The 24,272-nt window shown below is 38.7% G+C and overlaps 1 protein-coding gene across 1 annotated transcript in view; it reads left to right on the top strand.

Annotated features, from left to right (window-relative positions):
* Positions 1-2,698: 2,698 nt before the first annotated feature.
* The window catches only part of LOC135214812 (uncharacterized), a 92,274-nt gene continuing 70,700 nt past the window's right edge, over positions 2,699-24,272 (top strand). Inside the window, exons 1-8 of the mRNA XM_064249192.1 lie at positions 2,699-2,722; positions 2,950-3,162; positions 4,108-4,287; positions 6,686-6,773; positions 7,679-7,797; positions 8,542-8,635; positions 9,087-9,202; positions 9,611-9,686. Of these exons, the coding sequence (XP_064105262.1) occupies positions 2,950-3,162; positions 4,108-4,287; positions 6,686-6,773; positions 7,679-7,797; positions 8,542-8,635; positions 9,087-9,202; positions 9,611-9,686 (886 nt within the window). The 5' untranslated portion in view covers positions 2,699-2,722. The remainder of the gene's footprint in view (positions 2,723-2,949; positions 3,163-4,107; positions 4,288-6,685; positions 6,774-7,678; positions 7,798-8,541; positions 8,636-9,086; positions 9,203-9,610; positions 9,687-24,272) is intronic.

The following is a 24,272-nucleotide window of genomic DNA, read 5'->3' as shown; positions in this document are numbered from 1 at the left end:
GCTGGAAGGCTGGATGTCCATCCTGTCAGCATCGCGTACTATTTAGTGCGCGACTTGCTCGTCATAGAATACTATATGAAATCTAGGCCACAGGCCAAGCGCTGGGACCTATGAAGTCATTCAGCGCCAAGACGGAAATAACAGTAAAAGGTTTCATTGAAATGTGTAAAGGCTCCCATACACTGAACGATTGTCGTTATCGACACACACACACACACACACACACACTATTCATACAGAAGAGAGGCGCGCGACAGCGTTATATCGGCAGACAAACCCATACATTGAACGACCTGTGTATGACAGACTTAAGTCGCAAGCCAGAAACCTTCTCGTGATGGATTCCCGTTGAGATCGTTCAGACACGAAGCCCCGCCTACTTTTGCATTTAGACACGCCCATACACAGCGTTTTTGCGAACGATACAGACAATCGTTCAGTGTATGGGGGCCTTAACAGGAGGAAAACCTCGCAGTTGCACTACGAAACAATTGTTGGAGAGGTGGAAAGTCAGATGGAAGAAAGAGAACATGAATGGAGGTGCAGTAAAAGGAATGAAAGAGGTTGCAGCTAGGGGCCGAAGGGATACTGCAAATAACCCGAAGTAATACCTACAGTGCACCGCGTGAGGAGCACTGACGGCACTACCCCCTTACGGGATGCAAACGAAAAATTAAACATTTTTTTCCGAATTTTGAGGTTTGTTAGTAGGATATTGTACAATAATCTCTCTCTCTTCATTTAAATTTTTCAATACGAGGTTGTCCTTCGTATGCCACTGCCTGCAGTTTAAATGGTAACTACAGTTATTATCAATACTGGAAAAAAATGAATATTATTCCGTTTACTCATTACTATGCAATCTTATTGTACGAATCATCTTACAGCTGGTATATATAACTTCCGAAATATGGTGCCCTGTGCAGGAATGTTGCTCTCTCTCTCTATTATTATATATATATATATATATATATATATATATATATATATATACATATATATATATATATATATATATGTGTGTGTGTGTGTGTGTGTGTGTGTGTGTATACATACACACACACATATATATTTATATTCCAATTCCGGTTCCTTAGAAAATATCACCGAAACAGATTAACTTGCGATGAGAGACAATACAAAAACTTGTTGCTGTATCTTGATCTCTGCGTCTTGATAAGATTTAAGCAATTCACTATCAACCTTTTTCTTTCATCAGCCATCAGTGGCTCTCGATGGTCTGTTTTATATTTTATGTATGCATGGATATATATATATATATATATATATATATATATATATATATATATATATATATATATATATTATATGTTGCTACTTTCAAAATGCATATATCCCCTCTTTGACTGTGTAAAATGTTATATATAGAATTTTGCAACATTTTTTCAGATTCCTTAGCTGGTTAGAGTAATAGGTTGTTTAAATGTATGTTCAGATTTCGCATAACATAATTTAAAAAGAATATGTAACGTAGAATGTAAAGAAAGAGAGAGATTACCTTTGTCCGTTCCGAGCTAGAGATTGTTTCCCTATTGTGTCATCGCCTCTAGACAAGAGGAACTCGAGATCTCCGTTTGCTTCCGTAATCTGTCAACACGTTTGATTAGAGACCTCGAGGTCTTCGTTGTGTTTTGAGAATTCTGTCATCACGTCTGATAGGGACTTTTGCTCGAGTCTGTTTCGATCGAATACGTGTCTTTGTTGAGATGACTCGTTTCATATGTATACGTCTTTGCCGAAACCACATGCAGATTTCACGATTTTTCTGTAAAGTTACGTCACTATTAGAAGCTTCTAGATGGATTGTATCATCTTCGCATGCCCAAAACGTTTCGTGTCATCTCGACTGTCCAGTTTCTGAGAGAAATAGCTTTCATTATGGACTTGGGATTCCTGGCGTTCAAATCTGTCTGTCTGTCTGTCTCTCTCTCTCCCTCGCCATAATTGATATTAAAGTAACGTAAAAATGTATACTTAGACATTGGTCACACGTAACTTTTAGATTTCAGATTTTATATTTCTTAGAGTTATTTAGTATTATTTAGTGCTTTTTGTGGAATCTGAACAAACATTCTATAGGTGTGTAACGGCGCCTATTTTTGTGAAATAATGTGAATTGGTGAAAATTTTGAACAAGCTGCAGCAGAAAGAAAGAAATTGGTATATCAAGGAACAGTGTGTTATATTTTAGCTTGAAGGATATCTCATATATCGGTTGTAAAAGGAGAAAAGTGTCATGAAACACAGGAGCTAGCCATTTGCTGTACGCAGAACGGGAGTTTTTTCTATGCCTACGGGGATCATAATGGACCATATTGTCAAGGAACAGAAGTTTCCTCTATAACTTCGGGGATCAGAAACAGAGAACATTGTCAAAGAACAGTAGAAGTTAACCATTTGCTGAACGCAGTAATAGGAGCCGTTACTACAACTGCCACGATCAGTAACGTCTCACTTTGAAGGTTTGTTACTGGACAAGTGTTGTCTGGTTTTGGTCAAGGTTACCAGAATCCTATCTAACGTCTTATCGAAAGATGAATAATGCTGGGAATTTACTAATATGAACATAATTATAACTAATAATATTACAGGTAAATGCAGCATAACATGATACTAGACCTGAAACTGGTACTTTTCCTTTCCTTTATCAGTTTTTACTGCTGTTCTTAGCTATACATATATCAATCAATCAGCAGATAGGGTAAGTGTTGATTTTATGCTGTTTAATCATGAAAATTTATTGTTATAATCACAATTCCTCATTTGGAACAAGGAAAAAAGGTGAAAGTATGAAGTACTGGAGCTATACTATTAATAACTTTGCTATTCTTAGTCATATATCAATCAGGGAGATTGTATAGCATTGTTTTTATATTGTCTAATCATGAAAATTTATTATCATCACAATCCTCATTTGGAATCTTTCAGATGGAACAAGGAGAAAAAGGAGGAAGTATGAAGTACCAGAACTACACTCTGGAGGACTTCCTCCTCAGCAGCCATGTGGAACAGATGGAGTTTATGATGCTCTCCCCTGGCATGTTGCAGACTGCCTACGACAAGGAGCGTTGGAGCAACCAGTTCCTCAAGTTTCTGAAGACCATAGTGCACCTCGGCCGAATTGTATTTCTGCAAACTTTGGTAAGGGCCTGTGGCATTTCCTGCAGGGTTTGGTGTCTATAGCTCCTTTCCCTTCAGTGTCATGCTTGGGAATTTCTTCATGCTTTCATTTCTCATTATCTTGAGAGACCTTTATGAAGCATGAATAATCAACACACAATCTCATGTGGAACAGAACGACATGGGTTCAATCTTGATGTGAGTCAGAAATTTATGTACTATATATATATATATATATATATATATATATATATATATATATATATATATATATATATATATATATATATATATATGTGTGTGTGTGTGTGTGTGTGTGTGTGTGTGTGTGTGTATCAGTGGCATCACTGCTGACCTAACATAGCATTGGTTCTGAGTTCAATTTCTGCTCATGGCCTGGATAGATTTTCACTAACTCATGAACTTACCTCAAGTTCTGGATGGCGTTTGAAGGGACACATACATTTACATGCGAAGTCCTTAGTAGTCATTGCCTTTTTAACGCAGGTCTTCATTGGGTAGAGAGGGTGCTTGTGCAAAAGTAAGCACCTGTCTCTTGCCCCTGCTGCTCTTGAGTGACCTTTGAAGGTTTGTTTGCAGTAATTTCTACACATTCATATACTTTATTTTTTGAGGGTACCCAATGATATATATATATTTTTTATCTCTCTGCAGGGTAACACATCAATTATATATATATAATTACTATAATTAAATATATATATTATATATTAATATATATATAGTAATGAAACCGATATATCCGTATATAATAATAGTTATATAATACTAACTAGTAGTATATATAATATATATTATATTTAATAATAATATATTTATACGGAATATATATAACGTATATTATAATATATTACTTTATTCATATATATATATATATCATATAGATACTAATAGATATATATATATATATAGATATATAATAATAATTTAAATTTTACCCGTAAGCAGGAATGTAATGAATCAAGCCAATGGAGAGAGGAAAAGGAGGTTGAGGAAAAAGGAGAGGCAGAGGAGGAAGAAGGAATGGAGAAGAAGGGAGATACCCCAGAGAAGGAAAAAGGATCCTCTTCCGAAGGATCGTACAAAAAGAAGTCGGGAAATTTATCTCCTCAACAAATAAATGCGGTGAGATAAAGTGAATTAAGTTTTGAGGCTGTTACAGTAAGTGCATGTACGTACTGTAGAGGTTGTTACAGTTTCAGTACTTACTGTAGAGGCTGTTCCAGTAAGAGTTCATACTATAGAGGTTGTTACTGTAAGTACAATTATTGTTGCAACTTACTTTATTACTCTTATGGTAATGGCAGTTACCCATGTTACAGTGAGTTACAAAAGTACTGTATGTAGTTGCTGCTACAGTAGACACCATTGTTTACTGTAGTTACAACAATGAACACAGTGGTCCCCTGTATTCGCGGGGGATGCATACCAGAACCCCCCCGCGAATAGTTGGAACCCATATAAAAAAGCTGAAAACCTCCTATTTTGTTAGTTAAATCTCAAGAAAAACCCAGTAAACATTCTTATACCTGGTTTTTTAATAGTTTTTTCACAAAAGTGCATTTTATTATGAAATTTATTGAAAAAAAACCAGGAATTTGTGAATATTTCTCATAGAAAAATACTGCGAATAGGCAAGTTTCCTGCAAATCATGGGGACTTAGTGTTCAAGAAAGAAATCCGCGAATGCGCGAGTCCACAAATCCGGAGAACTCAAATAAGGGTTATTGGAGTTTCATTGCTTTAGTAGGTAAATAGTTATTGTAAGTACAATTTTTGTGGTTATTAAAATGTTCATTTTATTTTTACCGCAAATACCAGTACATATTAATTTTTTTTTATAAAAGTATTAATTACTTCATTAAGTGTTAGTAAGTTCAATTTATTTTTTATACTGGAATGGTAAATACAGTTATGTTGCCAAAGATTTGTAGTAGTAATTGCTAATGATTTACATGAGTTTTTTTTTGTTTTTATATATTATTGATAGTGTTTTGTATGTACCAGTGGTGCATAACATTTACTTAATAAGAAGTTTTTACTTGTTAAAAACACACATTATATGTATTTATAATATATATATACATATATATGTATATGCCTGACATCAGAAAAAACTCACATCCATTCACTATTATATATACTAAATTCATATTCCAAGTTCATTTATAAAATTCATGTTGTTGCACTGTCTTATTGAATGGTTGTCTTCACAAACTGTCATTTTCATGCAATCTCTTCCAACTTTTGTCATATTCGTGGTTTCATGTAATATGTATCATATTACTCATGTCATCGTCTTTCACAAGTTGTCATAGTCGTTGCTTTCCTTTTCATTCACTGTCGTGTTCTATAATGAAATTTGCTTCCAGTTTCTGTTATATTCAGGTCGCCGTCATGTTTTGTAATAACATTCGTTGTCATTTACTGTAATATTCATCAGATTCACTTCCATGTATGTATATTAGTAGTATTCACTTTCAGTTACTGTCATATTTCTGAGATTCACTTTCAATCGCACAGTTTCATAGTCAACTAGATTCACTTTTACATAATGTCATAATCACCATATTCATTTTCACAAACTGTTATATTCATTAGATTCACTTTCACATATTGTCATATTCACCAGATTTATTTTCTCATACTGTCATAAGTTATCAAATTAAGTTTTACATACTTTCATATTCACCAGGTTCACATTTACATTCTGTCATAAGTCATCAGGTTAACTTTCACATACTGTCATATTTACCAGATTTTCTTTCACATAATGTCAAAATCAGATTTGCTTTCACATACTGTCATACTCATATTCACCACATTGGCTTTCACATATTGTCATATTTACCAGATTTGCTTTCACATAGTATTGTTTTATTCATATGATTCACTTTCTCATACTGTTGTAAGTCAACAAATTCACTTTCATATACTGTCATATTCAACAGAGTCACTATAGTACATACTCTCATATTCACCAGGTTTGCTTTCACATATTTTCATATTCACTGGGTTCATTTTCACATACTAGTCATATTCACCAGATTTGTTTGTTTCTTTGTTTGTATGTTTTTATGTTGCATGGAACCAGTGTTTATTCAGCAAAGGACCAACGGCTTTACGTGACTTCTGAACCATGTCGAGAGTGAACTTCTATCACCAGAAATATACATCTCCAACACCTCAATGGGATGCCCGAGAATTGAACTCGTGGCCACCGAGGTGGCAGGCCCAGACCAAACCGATCACGCCACTAAGGCTATTCACCAGATTTGCTTTCATATTGTGTCATATTCACCAGATTCACTCTCACAGATAGTGTTAGATTCGCCAGATTTGGTTTCACATATTTTTGTATTCACCAGATTTGCTTTCACTTACTTTCATATTCACCAGATGTGCTTTCCTATAGTGTCATATATTCACTGGATTTTCTTTCACATGTTGCATAGCCATATTCATCAGATTCAGTGTCATCTGTGTCATATTCACTGCATTCTTGTACTTCATTGTCTTACAGAAAGTCCTGAACGTTCTCTGCAGCGTGTTGGAAGAATGGGAGACAGCAAAGGTGTTGTGTCATTATGGCAAGCAAGTTATAGATGCTAGTAAGTTGGACACAATTTCAGTTTGATTATGTATTATTATTATATTGCTACTGACTCTATTGCAGTTTGTTTTCTTTAATTATGGTGTTTGTTACTGGTTTTATTGTTGATATTGGTCTTGCTGATTTGCAGATCTCTTAATACAGTTTCAGTACATATTATGAATGAGTGCTGTGTTAGCCTTCGGGCTTCACTGTGGCCCATCACTTGTTTCACAAACAAGTCCCAGGACTTTTTTTTCATGGTGTTAACCTTTGCTCAACCTAGGGTCTTTATCATCTCTGTCTAGAAGAAAAGATGGAAGACATAAACACAATAAGAGGACAGGATCAAAACCTATGGCTTAAACATCCCACTGCTTTCTTGTGCCACATCTTAACCCATTTCCACTCACGCAGGATTCATCAGGTTTGTAACTTATGCAATGAAACCTAGGGTAACACAGCTTCATTGATCAAAGGACCAGCAATAGTGAACTAAACTGAGTTAATGCCACTGTTTAAAAAACCAGCGACATCCACTGGAACCACTGAACACAGCATTGCTTGATTTCACTCTTCTAGAGACCAGGGGCATTCAACAGAACCCAACATTTGAGGACTGTACTGTTCAAATAACCAGTTGCGTCCAAGGAAACCTAACTTTGCTTGATTCCACTCTTAAAAAAGCAGGGTACCCCTTACTGACTGAACCTATTGTTGGTTAACATCACTACAATTCAATATAGGTTAATTTCAATGACGGGAATACCAGCAGCATCTAAGCAAATCTAGAGTAGCTTAGCTTCATTAATCAAGCAACCAGCAGTGTGGTAGAACAGAGCAGAAGACATAAATTAATCCATGCACTTGCCCACAGAAACTTTGAAAAGGAAATAGTTATAATTACAATTTTCTTTTTTTCAGGCTTTGCCTATTCCCCTCTTGGAATGCTAAAGGATAAAGGAAGTACAAAGGAAAAAGTACCAAAATCCAAAATAATGTTATTGAAAGAAACACCAGAGAAAAGAAACACTGATAAAAAGGTAGTGTATGTCATCTTATACTTTTGTTATAAGTAGGGAATATATTTCATTACCTTGCAAGTTTGTGAATTTTTGTCATACAGTGTTTATGTATACTGTATAATTATTTTGTTTCATATGCTGTTTTGTTAATATAATGTAGTGCAACAGTAAGAACAATTTATCAAAAAAATGCTTAATATCACCAGAATTATATTTGTATTTTTTTACATAAATAATAGTACCAGATCTCAATACTAATTTTTTTTTCACTTTCATATTAAGCATACTGAAGTCTACATCAAGTTTACTGTTTTTGAGTTTATGGGGCTGACATTAAAGGAAAAATTTAGGTTTTTTTTATATAAAAAATTGGTTTGAAGGACTATTTTACATTACAATATGTATAAAATTTACGCCAAAGGCCCAGCACTGGAGAATATCTGAGGTCATTCAACACTGAAAGGAAAATTAAGAATAAAAGGTTAAAAATGTATAACAGGAGGAAAACCTCAAAGCAGTTGCACTTTGAAACAGTTATTATAAGTGAGTGGAAAGGAAGATGAAAGAAAGAATATGAATTGAGGTACAGTAAAAGAAATGAAAGGGGCTGCAGCTAAGGGCCGAACGTGCACTGACTGCACTAATTCACTACAGGGGGGTATCGTACTACTATTTTGTTAATATTCACGGACAGGGTTAATGTTGAATGAGCATGTAAGATTAACAGCAAGCTGTACTGTACATTGTATCTTAACATCACAGGTGACTCTGAAACTGCAGGAGCTGAAGAAGGAACCTAAGGAACAGACTCCTTACAGTAACCAGCTTCAGAGAAGTTGGTCATTGACGTCTGCAGGTAAGAGTGATTTTACAGAGGAAACTTCTTTTTCTTCTCAAAAACCATTTGAAACCATAGGCTTCTTGTCGCAAATAGCTTGGAGTTTTTCACTTTGATTTACCTTGAAGATTTAGATGTGTATATGTTGCAGATAGGAGTTTTGCGTGTTCTTTTATCTTGAAGATTTAGAGATTTTCCCTATACTATATATTTGATGTATATCAGTAATAGATGTGTGTCCTATGTAGTTTTATCATGAAGATTTAGATATTTATACATGTATATATATGATAATATTTATAAATTTATTTGAAGATCTTTTCCTACAAAAATATCCTATAGCATGTGCCCAGTATAAGAATAAAGTTGCAATGAACACATGGAAAAGCATATGATTCAAAAGCCTGACACAGATTGATTTAAACTGACTACAACAATTGCCTGCATAAAATTGAAATATTTCATTCAGACACAGGACTTCGTTCTATTGGTAAAGTAGTAAAGGATGAAGGAGGTGCAAAGGAAAAAGTCCCAAACGATGAAGGAAAGTCCTTGGAGAAAACACCAGAAAAAGCCTACAAAAACGTAATTTTATATCCTTGTCAGTTTTCACTGGCCATTTTTAGTTGCTACCTCAGCTGTGAATAATTTTCATATTTGAATTTTCTTTAGTTTTTGTACTTGTTTGCTTTCATTGTGTATTTTCTTAGCACTGGTCTAGTACGTAGTATAATGAAGGCAGGAATAAAGACCAGTTATCTGTAAATTATAAAAAGTAAATCCAAAAATTATTGTATATTTGTCATTTTTATCTTTGTGCCCAAGTGCCCAAAACCAATATATTATCTTAGTGCCCAAAACCAATCTAACAGAATACTATTTACATTTCTTTTTTAATTTAAGGAGCATTTGATACCTAAGTTACAACTACTGACAGTCTAGAGGCCAAACATGCATGAATTTTTCATAATTAGTTGTATTTTGTCACCTCAGGTGACACTGAAATTGAAGGAGGAAGCAACAGCTTGCAACAGGAAGCTCCAAAGAAGTCAGTCACTGAAGCTAGAAGGTAAGATGGATTATCCATGTCAATACAACAGAATGGTTGATATGGGGCCTATTATAATTATTGTTTTGGTTTCCTGAAGGTTTCAGGAGCAACTAGTCATTCACAGAGCATGAGCATTACCCTGACTAAGCGTGGGATTGGTGTGTGTATTGACTGTCTCACGCTGGACTTCTAGATCAGAAGCCTCTGAAACTCCAGACGCATTCAGCCCATGCAGGGCTTGGTCAAATTTCAAGTTTGTTTTCCCATGTTGGCCCCAAAATTACTTTTGCTTTAAGAGGAAGACAATAAAACTAATCAAGGCGTCAGGTGGTCTTTTACTAGATAGCCTCGCTTAATGTTGACTTGGGGTTGGGGGGGTGGTTAGTACCATCAGTGCACCTCATGTGGTGCACTTTAAGCATTTCTTACGTTCTTTTCAACGTCCTTTCAGCTCTAGCTGCAACCCCTTTCATTCATTTGATTTCTTCCATCTTACTTTCCACCTTCCCATAACAATTGTTTCATTGCACAACTACAAGGTTTTCCTTTTGAGCATTGCATAACCTCATAGGTCCCACTTCTTGACCTTTGGCCCAAGCTCCATATTCTGTTCTTTATAAAGCAACTGCAGATCTCATTAGCAAGATCTTTTTACCTTAATATTGAAATTTAAGTAGTTCTTTTGTTTTTTGAGTGAACTATTTTTCAGAACTGTGAAAGAAGGGAAGTAGATCCAAAATCAACTACAGCCTTCAAAAGTTTCCCCGTAAAGGCACCATGCAATAAAATTTCAAGAAGTAAAGATTTGTTTCATACAGAAATTGTAATCAGGGGCAGGATTTGACTAGCCTGGCTGTAAGCACATCATAGACTTCTAAACTGTGATGTCACTCTACAACATACATTTAGGCCAAAGGCCAATCGCTGGGATCTATGAGGTCATTCAGCGCTGAAAGGGAAATTTAGAGTAAAGGAGGTTTTTATAAAGTGTGACAAGAGGAAAGCCCCACAGTTGCACTATGAAATAATTGTTGGGAGAGAGTGGAAAGTAAGATGGAAGAGAGAGATTACAAATGGAGATACTGATAGTGGGATGAAAGAGGCAACTCGGGGCCAAAGGGACACTGCAGAGTCCCTTAAGTATTGTGTACAGTGCAGCTCATGAGGTACACTGTTGGCACTACTCCCCAGCGGAGGTGACGTCAGTGTGTTATCAAGGTTTGGCAAGCATGACGAGAGGAGGCTCTCCTCCATGTAGAGTGCCAAGCACTGGGGCAACTATGGCCACTCATTGCCTAGAATCTAATATAGTAAATTTAATTCAGATTCATGCAAAATTTAATATATATATATATATATATATATATATATATGTATATATATATATATATATATAGTATATACAATAATCTGTAGTAAAAATGCAAAGCAAATAAAGAAATAGGGTAAAAATAATAAGAGTTAGTTTACTTTAAAAACAACTTTAGTTTATTTATGTTGCAATTATTATCAGTTACCTCACTCAAGGACCTTGCATATAGTGAGGTAGCTCTTCTTTTTCTGGGTAAAAAATTGGGAAAGCTCTTCTTTTTCTGGGTAAAAAAAGTGGGAAAGCTCTTCTTTTTCTGGGTAAAAAAATGGGAAAGCGCTTCTTTTTCTGGGAATAAAAGTGCACACGCTCTTCTTTTTCTGGTAAAAATGGACAAGCTCTTCTCTTTTTGGGTAAAAAAATCTGAAGCTCATACTATTTGGGGTAAAAAAGTGAGCAAGCTCTTCTTTTTTGGGGGATAAAAAAAAGTGGACAAGCTCATCTTGTTCTGGGTTTTATGTTAAAACTTCTTGACAGGGGCTGCCGATTGTGGTGGGAGGTTGGTATACCCTCCATCTGGGTGAGAAATACTCAAGGACTAAAATGACTCCTTACTCTGTATATGGGGGGGGGGGGGGGATTAGTGCCGTTTGTACCTCCCTTACAGTTCTTTGCAGGACACTTTTGGTATCTAGATGATACCTTCAGTATCTAGCTTGAACTCCTTTTGTTCCTTTTACTGAATCTCTGTTACTATTCTCTTTCTTTCATCTTCATTTCCACCCTCTCCTGACAATTTTTTCATGTGTAACTGCAAGGACTGCAAGGTGTCCTCCTGTTACAGATTTAAAACCTTTTTGCTTTCAATTTTATTTGTAGCCTCTTAAATTATTATGTATTGACTGTACCTTTAAAAGTTAAGTAAATATTAGTTCTACCAGACCACTGAGCTGATTAACAGCTCTCCTAGGGCTGGCCCGAAGGATTAGATATTTTTACGTATCTAGGAACTAATTGATTACCTAGCAACGGGACCTGCAGATTATTGTGGGATCCGAACCACATTATATCGAGGAATGAATTTCTATCACCAGAAATAAATTCCTCTGGTTCCACGTTGGCCGAGCCGGGAATCGAACTTCGGACCACCGGATTGGTAGTCGAGCGTGAAATCCACTCGGCCAATGAAGGACTTGTACCTTTACAATTTATGTACTACATATTACATTTCAATCAGTGCTAACATAACTGGGTACCATTCACTAGTAGCCATTATACTACTAAATTAGGTACATATTGATGCTTTTAGTTATTTTCGTAACATAAAATGACAGTTCATATTCACATTAGAATTTAAGTGTCATGTTGCAAATTACTTAGTTTTAAATATTATACAAGTAGATTGTTTCCATAAATTGTTAATTATGTTAAAAATACAAAGCGTAGAATCTTGTACGTACTAGCACAAGTAAGTTAAGTGTACTATATTTGACGAAATTATTTTCTAATTTCATTTTATCCCATAGACATAATCCATAGCAGAGTTGAAGTGAATAAAGCAGAAAAAATAGTCCCAAAGGCTGAAGTAAAGCCCATGGAGGCAACGCCAAAAAAGGCAGATGAAAAGGTAATTTATAACTTTATCAGTTTGCAATGTACATGTGTAATTGCTTCCTCAGCTGCGAGTAATTTGCTTCCATCATGTATTTTCTTAGCACTGTTTGATTGTGCTGGTCTAGTATAGTGTAAGCTAGAATAGAAATAGTTCTCTGCAAATTTTGTAAAAGTAAATCCAAAAGTTGTTTTGTATTTGTCATTTTTATCTTAGTGCCTGAAACCATTCTAACAGATAATTATTTACATTTTATTATTTTCAACTTAAGGAGCATTTTATACGTACAGTAAGTTCAAATTACTGACAGTTTAGAGGCCAAATGTGCATGACTTTTTCATGATTAGTTGTATTTTGTCATGACAGGGGGCACAAACATTGAAGGTGGAAACAACTTACAACAAGCAGCTCCAAACAAGTCAGCAACTGAAGCTGGAAGGTAAGACAGATTATCCATGATAATTCAACAGAATGATTAGTATTGGGACCTGTTATCAATTATTCTACTGGACTTTAGCCCTCATAATCATTTATTGATGGCTGGCACTGGTCCACCAAGGTTTCCTGTAGGTTTCAGGAACAACTGGCAATTCACAGAGCATGAGAGTAATCATGGAACTTCGTCAAATTTCAACGGTTTTACCCCCTCCCCCCTCCCTTCATTGACGGGCACAAAAATAATCTTACTATAGGAGCAAGACAACAAAACTAAGAAAGGTAACAGGTAGACTTTTACTCTACAGCCTCAGTTAACATTGACTTGCTTTGGAGGGGAAAGGTTAGTGCAGGCAGCACGCAACTCCTGCGGTGCACTTTAAATGTTGCTGTACTTATGGTTCTTTGTTATGTCCCTCTGGCCCCAAGCCACAACCCATTTCACTCCTTTTACTGTACCTCCATTCATATGCTTTCTTCCGTTTCACTTTCCACCCTCTTCCTATCAGTGTTTCATTGTGCAGCTGCAAGGTTTTCCTCCTGATACACCTTTCAAACATTTTTAATCTCAATTTCCCTTTCAGCGTTGAATGACTTCGTAGGTCCCTGCTCTTGGCCGTTGGCCTAAATTCTATATTCTGTTTTCTAGAAAGCGATTGCTGATTTAACTAGTAAGATTTCAGAACTGTTTGGTGGTAATAGTAATAGCCTTTCAAGAGCATTAAATCAATGAAAGAGGGGAAGGAGAGCCAAGATCGACAAGTGCTTTCAAAAGTTTCCCCATAAAAGCACCATGCAAGAAGTAAAAATTTGTTTCACACACAAATTGTAACTCGAGGATGGAGCTAACTGACGTAGCCGGCTATAAGCACATCATAGATTTTTGAACCATGACATCACTCTACAGCAAGTTTTGGCCAAGGACCAATTGCTGGGGCATATGAAGTCATTCAGCACTGAAAGGGAAATTTAGAGTAAAGAAGGTTTTGAGTGTGTCCGGAGGAAAACCTCACAGTTGCAATATGAAACAATTGTTAGGAGAGTGTGGAAAGTAAGATGGAAGAAATAGAATATGAACGATGGTTCAAAATAAAGGATAAAAGATATTACAACTAGGGACTGAAGATACCCAGCTGAGACCCTTAAATATTGTTTACAGTGCACCACATGAGGTACACTGATGGCACTATTCCCCTACTGGGATGCCATCACTGTGTTATCAAAGTTTGGCTAGAATGATGATAGGAGGCTGTCCTCCATGTAGAGGTTTTCTTATGAGATGAGAAGGAGGAGGGTTGCTTGATTGATTTATAGATTTTAGGAATACATGTCAGGCACTGGGGCAACTAAGGCCATTCATCACCTAGAATCTAATATTGTGATATTAATTAAAAGCCATGCAAAATTATGAGATAAAAAGGTAATAAAGAAAGATGCAGTGTCAAGCCTCCGTGACAAAGATTCTCATTTAGCTATTGCCTGTGATCTCGTCAGTTTACTCCTCCATTGTTTACCCAGAGTGGTGGGAAGTGAAAGTTGTAGCCTGTCCAGCTACATGTAGGTAACTATACTCTGTTTTTTTCCATCTGTCCATCCGCCTGTGGTGTTTTTGTATGATAACACTGCGTCCCGGGCTTTAGATAGTTACGCTATGTGTAAGTTTTAGGTAAATAAAAGGATATCTGGGTGTATATTTGCAATTGAAAAGTGTTTTAATAATTTATTGTATGCGAATTACACCGTTAATATTCAAAATAGGATATTAGTATTATTGTTGAATGTAAGCTGAATGTAACTATCTAAATCCCGGGACACAATGTTACCATACGCAAACACCACAGGCGGTTGGACAGATGGAAAAAAACCGAGTATAGTACCAAAACATGACAGTACTTCACCATCATCTAATGAGCAATATGAAGACTGAACATAAAATTGCAGAGAGAATTAATAGCCGATAGTGCTGACTGAGAAATTTGAGATAAGATAGAAATCACCTTTAAAGGATTGCAATTCATAGCCTCGGTATTTATCCCATTCTCTTCCACTTCTAATATACATTAATATTCCCTTTCTATCATGTTTCTGTCTTTTCCACCTTGTTTGTTACTATACTCTGTTTTTTCCATCTGTCCATCCGCCTGTGGTGTTTTTGTATGGTAACACTGCGTCCCGGGCTTTAGACAGTTACATTCAGCTTACATTCAACGATTATAATAATATCCTATTTCGAATATTAACGGTGTAATTCGCATACAGTAAATTATTAAAACACTTTTCAGTTGCAAATGTACACCCAGATATCCTTTTATTTACCTAAAACTTACACATAGCGTAACTATCTAAAGCCCGGGACGCAGTGTTACCATATGCAACCACCACAGGCAGTGGACAGATGGAAAAAAGCAGAGTATAGTCGTTCATTCATTTATTCACTTCAGATCCTTTCTGGCTTCTCTGACCAAGGTATGTACACAATTCTCGTTTTCTTACTTTCTTAAAGTTTGTGTTTGACTGCAGCTTTACAGTTTACATGTATGTATTACATTTCAATCGGTGCTAACAAAACTGGGTACCACACACTTAGAGCCATTATAATACTAATTTTGGTATGTATTGATGTTTTTATTTGTCTTCATATGTTAAAAACATGTCTTCATAACATAAAATGACGGTACATACTCACATTACAATTTAAGTAACATCTTTGCAGATTACTCGGTCCAAAACATTATACGAGTGGTGTTTTTTTCTGTAGGATTTTGATTGTGTTAAAAATACATATCATGAAATCTAGTATTAGCACAAGTAACAATTAAGTTTAATGGGAAAGTTTCATTCCCATATCTGAAGAATTTATTTGCCTAAATTCATTATTTTACAGATCGTTCCCTTAGCAGAACGGAAGTGAAGGAAGCTGAAGTGTCAGATGTAAAAATCAGAAACACTCGGAAGATGTGAAAGTCAGTACAAAAACAGAGACGCTGCTTAAAAGTCAGGAAGGATTAGCAGAACTGCTAATCTGCGTATGGATGTCAGGACATGAAAATTGCTCTCGAAAAGAAAAGGGAAGAAAAGGCACAAACATCACACAAACAATGTCAAGAAAAGACACAAACATCATTCAAACAACCTCCCACACCAGCTCTATTTTCATCTTCTCCTCAACCAGCATTCTATCCTTCTCCAAAAGTATGTTCTTCTCCTTCCCCTCCTCCTGTAGTTTTTTCTCCTCCTGCACCAAAGGCCCCTGTTGCCCCTCCAAAGCCATCTGCTCCCTCAGGGTATGTGCAAGTGAGGGAACATTACCGACAAGGTCATGAAGTGAAGGGTCACTGGAGGGTGGGGCGACACTTGGGTCGAACCGTACTATCGTCAAGGTCATACAGTCAGTGGTCATTACAGAAGGAAATGATATCTGAAAGAGATTTTTGCTAAGCATTTTTGTAGCAAATCAGTTTGCTGTCGATTTTACCCTAGGGAGTTTATATTTTATGCTATCGTGAAATTCTTGTCATTTATCATCATATCACTAAACAGTATAAGGCTGGGAAATTCTGTTTCTCATCAGTAAGGAAAGTAGATTTATAACAAATGTAGAATTAGATGGAAAAGACACTGGAGCAGGAATGTGCAGTTTCTATTTTGAAATTTACCCTCCCAAATTCTGGACCCATGAAATGCATGTTAAGTGTATGTTCTTTTGGCGAGTACTAAGCTTCTGTTTCATAATGAATAACTGTAAGTCAGCATGCTAACAACTTTTCTGAAGTGTTCTTTATCCAGTTTCACCATATTTAAGAAAAAGTGATTCTTACAGCTTTGTTAGAATCCTGGTGAAAATGTTATTCATGGGGGGTTTTTTGATCCTGTGTATTTTATCGTAATGTTATATAAGCAGCAACAATGATTATATATTTTTTTTTCTATACTAATGACCTAATTTTGTTGAAGAGTTAATTTATTAAATGTGAAATTTAAGCAAGTGTCCCTCAGAGGTTATGCATTTTCATGTCAAGTTGTAACTTAAGCTGTATCAGTAGTTACCTTTACGTAAGAAATAGTTATGTATAAGATATAAAATATGATTGAAGACTGGTTGTATTGACATATCCTTGGTGAATTTGCATAAACAAAGCAATATTTATGGAACAGCCATCTTGGCTGCTGTTATTGTTTTTCTTTTCTTTTTTTCCTCCAAATTGGGCTTCATGGTCCAAACACAGAAGTCATCTACCTGCCGGTCAACAGAATACTCCTGCAATGCCCTTAATGTATGTCACATGGTGCAAAACATCATTTCCTTGATTTACTGGCCCTCTTTTCTTTTTGCTGTTCAACCACTCTAACAACCTCTTTCTACTATGTTGTGTGAAATTTACTTTTACCCTGTTGAACAGAATATAGAATTTAGCCCAGAGGTCAATTGGTAGGACCTATAATGGCATTCAACTTTCTATGTTGATATCTCGGCCATTAATGTAACCAAATATTGCTCAAATCAAGTTCCTAAATTCTGTTGCAAGACCCAGTAACTCCATTTATAATTAATATAGTACATGGAAACAGAGCAGCGAGATCAGAAATCCTTTCTTCTCTTTATTTACACAAACCTTTTGGGAATCCTTTCCTATCTTTAGGGCGACTAATAGAATTAGCTTTTACAATAATTAGAGTACGCTAAAATAAGCTAATAATTATAAGAAACCTATTAAGTAGTAATATAACAGTCGCTAACGAAGAAAAAACAATAAAGACTACAAAGCGAATTTAAACTATAAGTAAATTAGAATATACATAATACAGTGAAATAACATAAAAGTGCAAAAAAATAAAACAATAGGAGGGGTTCTTTTGTACTTCCTGTTAAAGGGGGTTGGCTGTTAACTAAACAGAGGCCAGAATAGTCAACGACTATTTAGAGAGAGAGAGAGAAAAAAGGGATGGATGGTGAGGGGCTGTTTAAGATGTGAGTAATAGACAGGCAATACGTAATGGTGTGAAAGTAGTTTGCTTCTTTAAGGGAAGCGACAGTTTCTTGATGTAAAGGTTTTAAAGGAAGTTTGACCGAGTATTTTGAAATTGTTGTGCATAATGTCAGTTTGACACGAGTTTGAATGGTTTCTTATCGACGAAAATTCTTTTGATTTAAAAATACAGCCATTGCGATAACTGGCACCGCTATGGGATTCGATGCGGACTTTTCGTAAGCGTTGGGTAGACCCGTCGTAATTTCCAAAATTACATTTTCGACAAGTAAATTATAGGCTGCCTATTGTTAACCGGTTTTAACACAAACTTTAAATTAACATAGTTACTACATACAGGTGATTATGGCTATTATTGCCAGTTCACGTCTAAAGGCTGCACTTTCCACATGGCAACGAAAAATACATTAATTTCTTTGGAACTTGAGCACATAATAAACTGGGTTGATACATGTGAGGAATTCCTCTCACAACGATTTTATTTTCTAATGTTTTTGTGTATTCACTTGTTTCCATGCTATTTGTTTTTATTTATTAGTAGTTTATTAATGTCTGTCTCATAAGAAATTATTGATTGATTTTCACTGCGTAATGCCGTCTGTCAGGTAATCGACAGACAAGAACTATGTTACTGTATTTGTATTCATGTGAAAACCAAATGCATTCGCATGCCCACATATTTGGTAAAGATATGTACGTCTATATTGCATGATATAATAAGGGTGAAAGAACCACATCTATTCGAGAATGACACTTAACATTATTTTATTTGATTTTGCTATGTTCTAGTATGTAGTATCTGTGGTGCGCTTAGCACCGAAAAGATGGTTTTACACAAAGACGAAGTCTTTTGCATAAACGTCAGTAGACCTTTTAGTAACGAAGTATAATTACTCTTTTAGTTATGATAATTCATTTGTCCTTATATATATATTATATATATATATATATATATATATATATATATATATATATGAAATTGCTCTTGGTGAATGTATTGCGCATATCACGTATGGTAAGAGTTGAAGGTGTCATTGGGTCTTGTTTGTGCCTCTCGCCAGAGAAGCCGTTAGGAGAGGTCAAAAGATCGGGAGGGGAAAGGAAGGGTAGTAGTTCGCCCTCTGAACACTCCTTTGCGTGCCCCTCTAGGGGTGTGTATGCGTATGTGCGTAGTACACTGTATGAGTGTGATATCGCCCAAAATTCTATTGATACACACCACCAATTAATTCACTACATTTAATAAATATGTTGAAATTGCACACTATTATATTTGGAATTTATTTTTGACAACGAACTTTATAATTATTGTAAAAAATTTTATGTTCATGAAAACCTCGTAAGTCAGTTCTGCATTCGTGGTAATTGTATAACTTGTCTCTTTTTCCCAACAAAACCCGAATGCAGGACGAAACGAACAGCTTCTTGGCTCAACTTTTGAGGGTTGTGTAGTGATGTGTTTGTGGGATTTAGAAAGGGCGATTGCCTGATTCTTTGAATTTTGAGGTAATTTGTTTAATTTGAGTGCCATTGATATACAATTCCCTTGAGTGATTAATTTCATTTGTCACTTATATGTTTATTACTCTTTGATATGTTTAACTTTTAGTTATTAAATTAATTTTAACTTTACATTTATCGAATGCGTTTCAATATCCTTCGATTTTGTTTCATTTTCCCTATGTTTCAGTTTTGTGGATGGTGAATATAAATTGATCTGATAACCTTTATTGCGTTCATACTTTAAGGTTATGCAAATAACTTTTAGAACGAGATAACACAGCGGTCCTCTAAGGTCTGAAAATCAACCCGTGAGTACTCGCAACATTTAGAGAGAGAGAGAGAGAGGCGCGTACCTCTCGTCGTATCTCGTATAGCGATTTAGATCTGAGTTCATGTCTACAAGGACTGCTCAGTAAGTGAAAGTACTTAATTGTGGTACTATTCATTAATGATATTGGTGTGTTATCCTCGTTATTAATGAATTGGGTTGAGAGATATCTCCCAGTAATTTAGAAACCGCAAAGGGAGTTTTGTGGAGTTGTTACGTAAGGCTTTTAGCGGTTTTTTGACCAAGTAACAACGTTAAGCATAATTATACAGTCCACTATAAGTCCATCTTTTTTGCCACAATACATATTCTTTAAAAACATTTTAGCAACTCTGCTTAAGAGGTCAGAATGCATTGTAGGCATTTCTGAGGTTTTTTGCAGCGTGCCTTCGGCCCCCAGCTGCAACCCATTTCGTTTCTTTTACTGTACCTCCTTTCATATTCTCTTTCTTCCATCTTACTTTCCGCCCTCTCAAAACCATTGATTCATAGTGCAACTGCGAGGGTGAAACATTATATTCCACCGCATGGAACTTCTGAATTTGTGTACTGTCTCAGCCGTTTTACAAACGAATTAATGGTTCTCTCGCATAAAGCTTTCACTAAATTAAAAACACTTTGAGCAACACCCCCAGCTTTTTTTTTAATAAGAACGATTTATGGAACCTTTGAAACTGTTCAAACGGGATGACTTGATTTTATGAAGCCTGATAAGGGGAGGGAACTGTCATCTTAGACCAAAGGGAATACGTCAACAAATGACCAAATCCTAAATGGCAATGTATGTACGTATGTATGTATGTGTATATATATATATATATATATATATATATATATATTATCAGGTGGTATTTTAACCTAAACTTCACCCCTCCCCCACCCCCAACTTACCCAGTGTGAAGCAAGGAAAAGGGAAACTGCATTCATGTGGCAGAGTTAATTATTAAGAGCAAATTCCACAGCTCTTAATGAAACGGTTGGCTTAGATAACCGGATGTTGTAAGCCATTATTATGCAAATAACAATTGTTAACCTTTTCGTTCGCTGGTATGAGAAGCCAAACGAATTTTCTTTTATTTATTAATTTTAGAGAATTTCAGGTTGAGTAAATCTGTCTTCCTCTGCATTTCCGAGCATATTCAACCCGGCCCATTATAAGAGGGGACATGGAATATAGAATTTAGGCCAACAGCCGAGACCTTCGCTGGGAATTATCAAGGTAAATAGAATATATACCTGGGGAATTATATGATATAATACAGTGCTGAAAGGGAAATTGACAGTAAGAAGCTTTGAAAGGTGTAACAGGTGGATAACCACACGGTTGCACTATGAAACAGTTTAAGAGAGGGTGGAAAGTCAGACGGAAAAAGATAATTAGAACTGAGGTACAGTAAAAGAAATACAAAAGGTTGCAGCTAGGATCGACCCACCACGGAGGCTAAAGGCCAAAGGGTCCCGATCCTATCCAGCCCATGGAGGGAACAACCCTCCTCAGAGTCAGCTTCCCCGGAGGAAGGCAGGTTTCCTTCCAAGCTGGGGAAGCGGGCCTGAGGATGGACCCACCACAGAGGCTAAAGGCCAAAGGATCCCGATCCTATCCAGCCCATGGAGGGAACAATCCTCCTCAGAGGCTGCTTCCCCGGAGGAAGGCAGGTTTTTTGCCAGGCTGGGGAAGCGGGCCTGAGAATAGACCCACCACAGAGGCTAAAGGCCAAAGGATCCTGATCCTATGCAGCCCATGGAGGGAACAATCCTCCTCAGAGGTTGCTTCCCCAGAGGAAGGCAGGTTTCCTGCCAGGCTGGGGAAGCGAGCCTGAGGATGGATCCACCACAGAGGCTGAAGGCCAAAGGATCCCAATCCTATCCTGCCCATGGAGGGAACAATCCTCCTCAGAGGTTGCTTCCCCAGAGGAAGGCAGGTTTCCTGCCAGGCTGGGGAAGCGAGCCTGAGAATAGACCCACCACAGAGGCTAAGGGCCAAAGGATCCTGATCCTATGCAGCCCATGGAGGGAACAATCCTCCTCAGAGGTTGCTTCCCCAGAGTAAGGCAGGTTTTTTGCCAGGCTGGGGAAGCGAGCCTGAGGATGGACCAGCCACAGAGGCTAAAGGCCAAAGAATCCCGATCCTCTCCAGCCCATGGAGGGAACAATCCTCCTCAGAGGCTGCTTTCCCGGAGGAAGGCAGGTTTCATGCCAGGCTGGGGAATGGGCCTGAGATGGACCCACCACAGAGGCTAAAGGCCAAAGGATCCCGATCCTCTCCAGCCCATTGGAGGGAAACAAAATCCTCCTAGGCTGCTTCACCGGAGGAAGGCAGTTTTCCATGCCAGGCTGGGGAAGCGGGCCCTGAGGATGGACCCACAACGGAGGCTAAAGGCCCAAAGGGATCCCGATCTCTCCAACCCATAGAGGGAAACATCCTTCTCAGGAGGCTGCCTCACACTTCCCCGGAGGAAGGCAGGTTTCATGCCAGGCTGGGGAAGCGGGCCTGAGGATGGACCCACAACAGAGGCTAAAGGCCAAAGGATCCCGATCCTATCCAGCCCATGGAGGGAACATCCTCCCCTCAGAGGCTGCTTCCCCCGGAGGAGGCAGGGTTTTCATGCCGGCTGGGAGCGGGCCTGCGGATGGACCCACACAGAGGCTAAAAGGCCAAGATCCCAATCCTATCCAGCCCATGGAGGGAACAATCCTCCTCAGAGGCTTCTTCACCGGGAGGAAGCAGTTTTTCATACAGGCTGGGGAAGCGGGCCTGAGGATGGACCCCACCACAGAAGGCTAAGGCCAAAGATCCCGATCCTATGCAGCCATGGAGGGAACAATCCTCCTCAGAGGCTGCTTCACCGGAGGAGGCAGTTTTCATGACAGGCTGGGGAAGCGGGCCTGAGGATGGACCCACCACAGAGGCTAAAGGCCAAAGGATCCCGATCCTATCCAGCCCATGGAGGGAACAATCCTCCTCAGAGGCTGCTACCCCAGAGGAAGGCAGGTTTCCTGCCAGGCTGGGGAAGCGAGCCTGAGGATGGATCCAAAGAGGCTGAAGGTCCAAGGATCCCGATCCTATCCAGCCCCATGGAGGGAACAATCCTCCTCAGAGGCTGCTTCACGGGAGGAGAAGGCAGTTTTCATGACAGGCTGGGGAAGGCGGGCCTGAGGATGGACCCACCACAGAGGCTAAAGGCCAAAGATCCCGATCCTATCCAGCCCATGGAGGGAACAATCCTCCTCAGAGGCTGCTTCCCCGGAGGAAGGCAGGTTTCCTGCCAGGCTGGGGAAGCGGGCATGAGGGTGGACCCACCACAGAGGCTGAAGGCCAAAGGATCCCGATCCTATCCAGCCCATGGAGGGAACAATCCTCCTCAGAGGCTGCTTCCCCGGAGGAAGGCAGGTTTCCTGCCAGGCTGGGGGAAGCGGGCATGAGGGTGGGACCCCACAGAGGCTGAAGGCCAAAGGATCCCGATCCTATCAGCCCATGGAGGGAACAAATCCTCCTCAGAGGCTGCTTCCCCGGAGGAAGGCAGGTTTCCTGCCAGGCTGGGGAAGCGGGCATGAGGTGGACCCACCACAGAGGCTTGAAGGCCAAGGATCCCGATCCTATTGCAGCCCATGGAGGGAACAATCCTCCTCAGAGGCTGCTTCCCCGGAGGAAGGCAGGTTTCCTGCCAGGCTGGGGAAGCGGGCATGAGGGTGGACCCACCATAGAGGCTAAAGGCCAAATTATCCCGATCCTATCCAGCCCATGGAGGGAACAATCCTCCTCAAAGGCTGCTTCCCCAGAGGAAGGCAGGTTTTCTGACAGGATGGGGAAGCGGGCCTGAGGATGGACCCACCACAGAGGCTAAAGGCCAAAGGATCCCGATCCTCTCCAGCCCATGGAGGGAACAATCCTCCTCAGAGGCTGCTTCCCTGGAGAAGGCAGGTTTCCTCCATAGTGGGGAAGTGGGCCTGAGGATGGACCCACCAGAGGCTAAAGGCCAAAGGATCCCGATCCTATCCAGCCCATGGAGGGAACAATCCTCCTCAGAGGCTGCTTCCCCGGAGGAAGGCAGGTTTCCTGCCATAGTGGGGAAGTGGGCCTGAGGATGGACCCACCAGAGGCTAAAGGCCAAAGAGGTTCCCGTCCCATCCTATCCAGCCATGGAGGGAACAATCCTACCTCAGAGTCTGCTTCCCCTGAGGGAAGGCAGGTTTCCTGCCAGGCTGGGGAAGCGGGCATGAGGGTGGACCCACCACAGAGGCTAAAGGCCAAAGGATCCGATCCTATCCAGCCCATGGAGGGAACATCCTCCTCAGTCGTGCTTCCCCTGAGGAAGGCAGGTTTCCTTCCAAGCTGGGGGAGCAGCCTGTTCCCCATGGGGATTTGGTTACCGGGTATGGACCCACCACAGAGGCTAAAGGCCAAAGGATCCCGATCCTATCCAGCCCA

Source organism: Macrobrachium nipponense, chromosome 19 (genome assembly GCF_015104395.2).
Source record: "Macrobrachium nipponense isolate FS-2020 chromosome 19, ASM1510439v2, whole genome shotgun sequence".
NCBI classification, from domain to species: domain Eukaryota; kingdom Metazoa; phylum Arthropoda; class Malacostraca; order Decapoda; family Palaemonidae; genus Macrobrachium; species Macrobrachium nipponense.
This window is presented reverse-complemented; position numbering and strand designations above follow the sequence as displayed.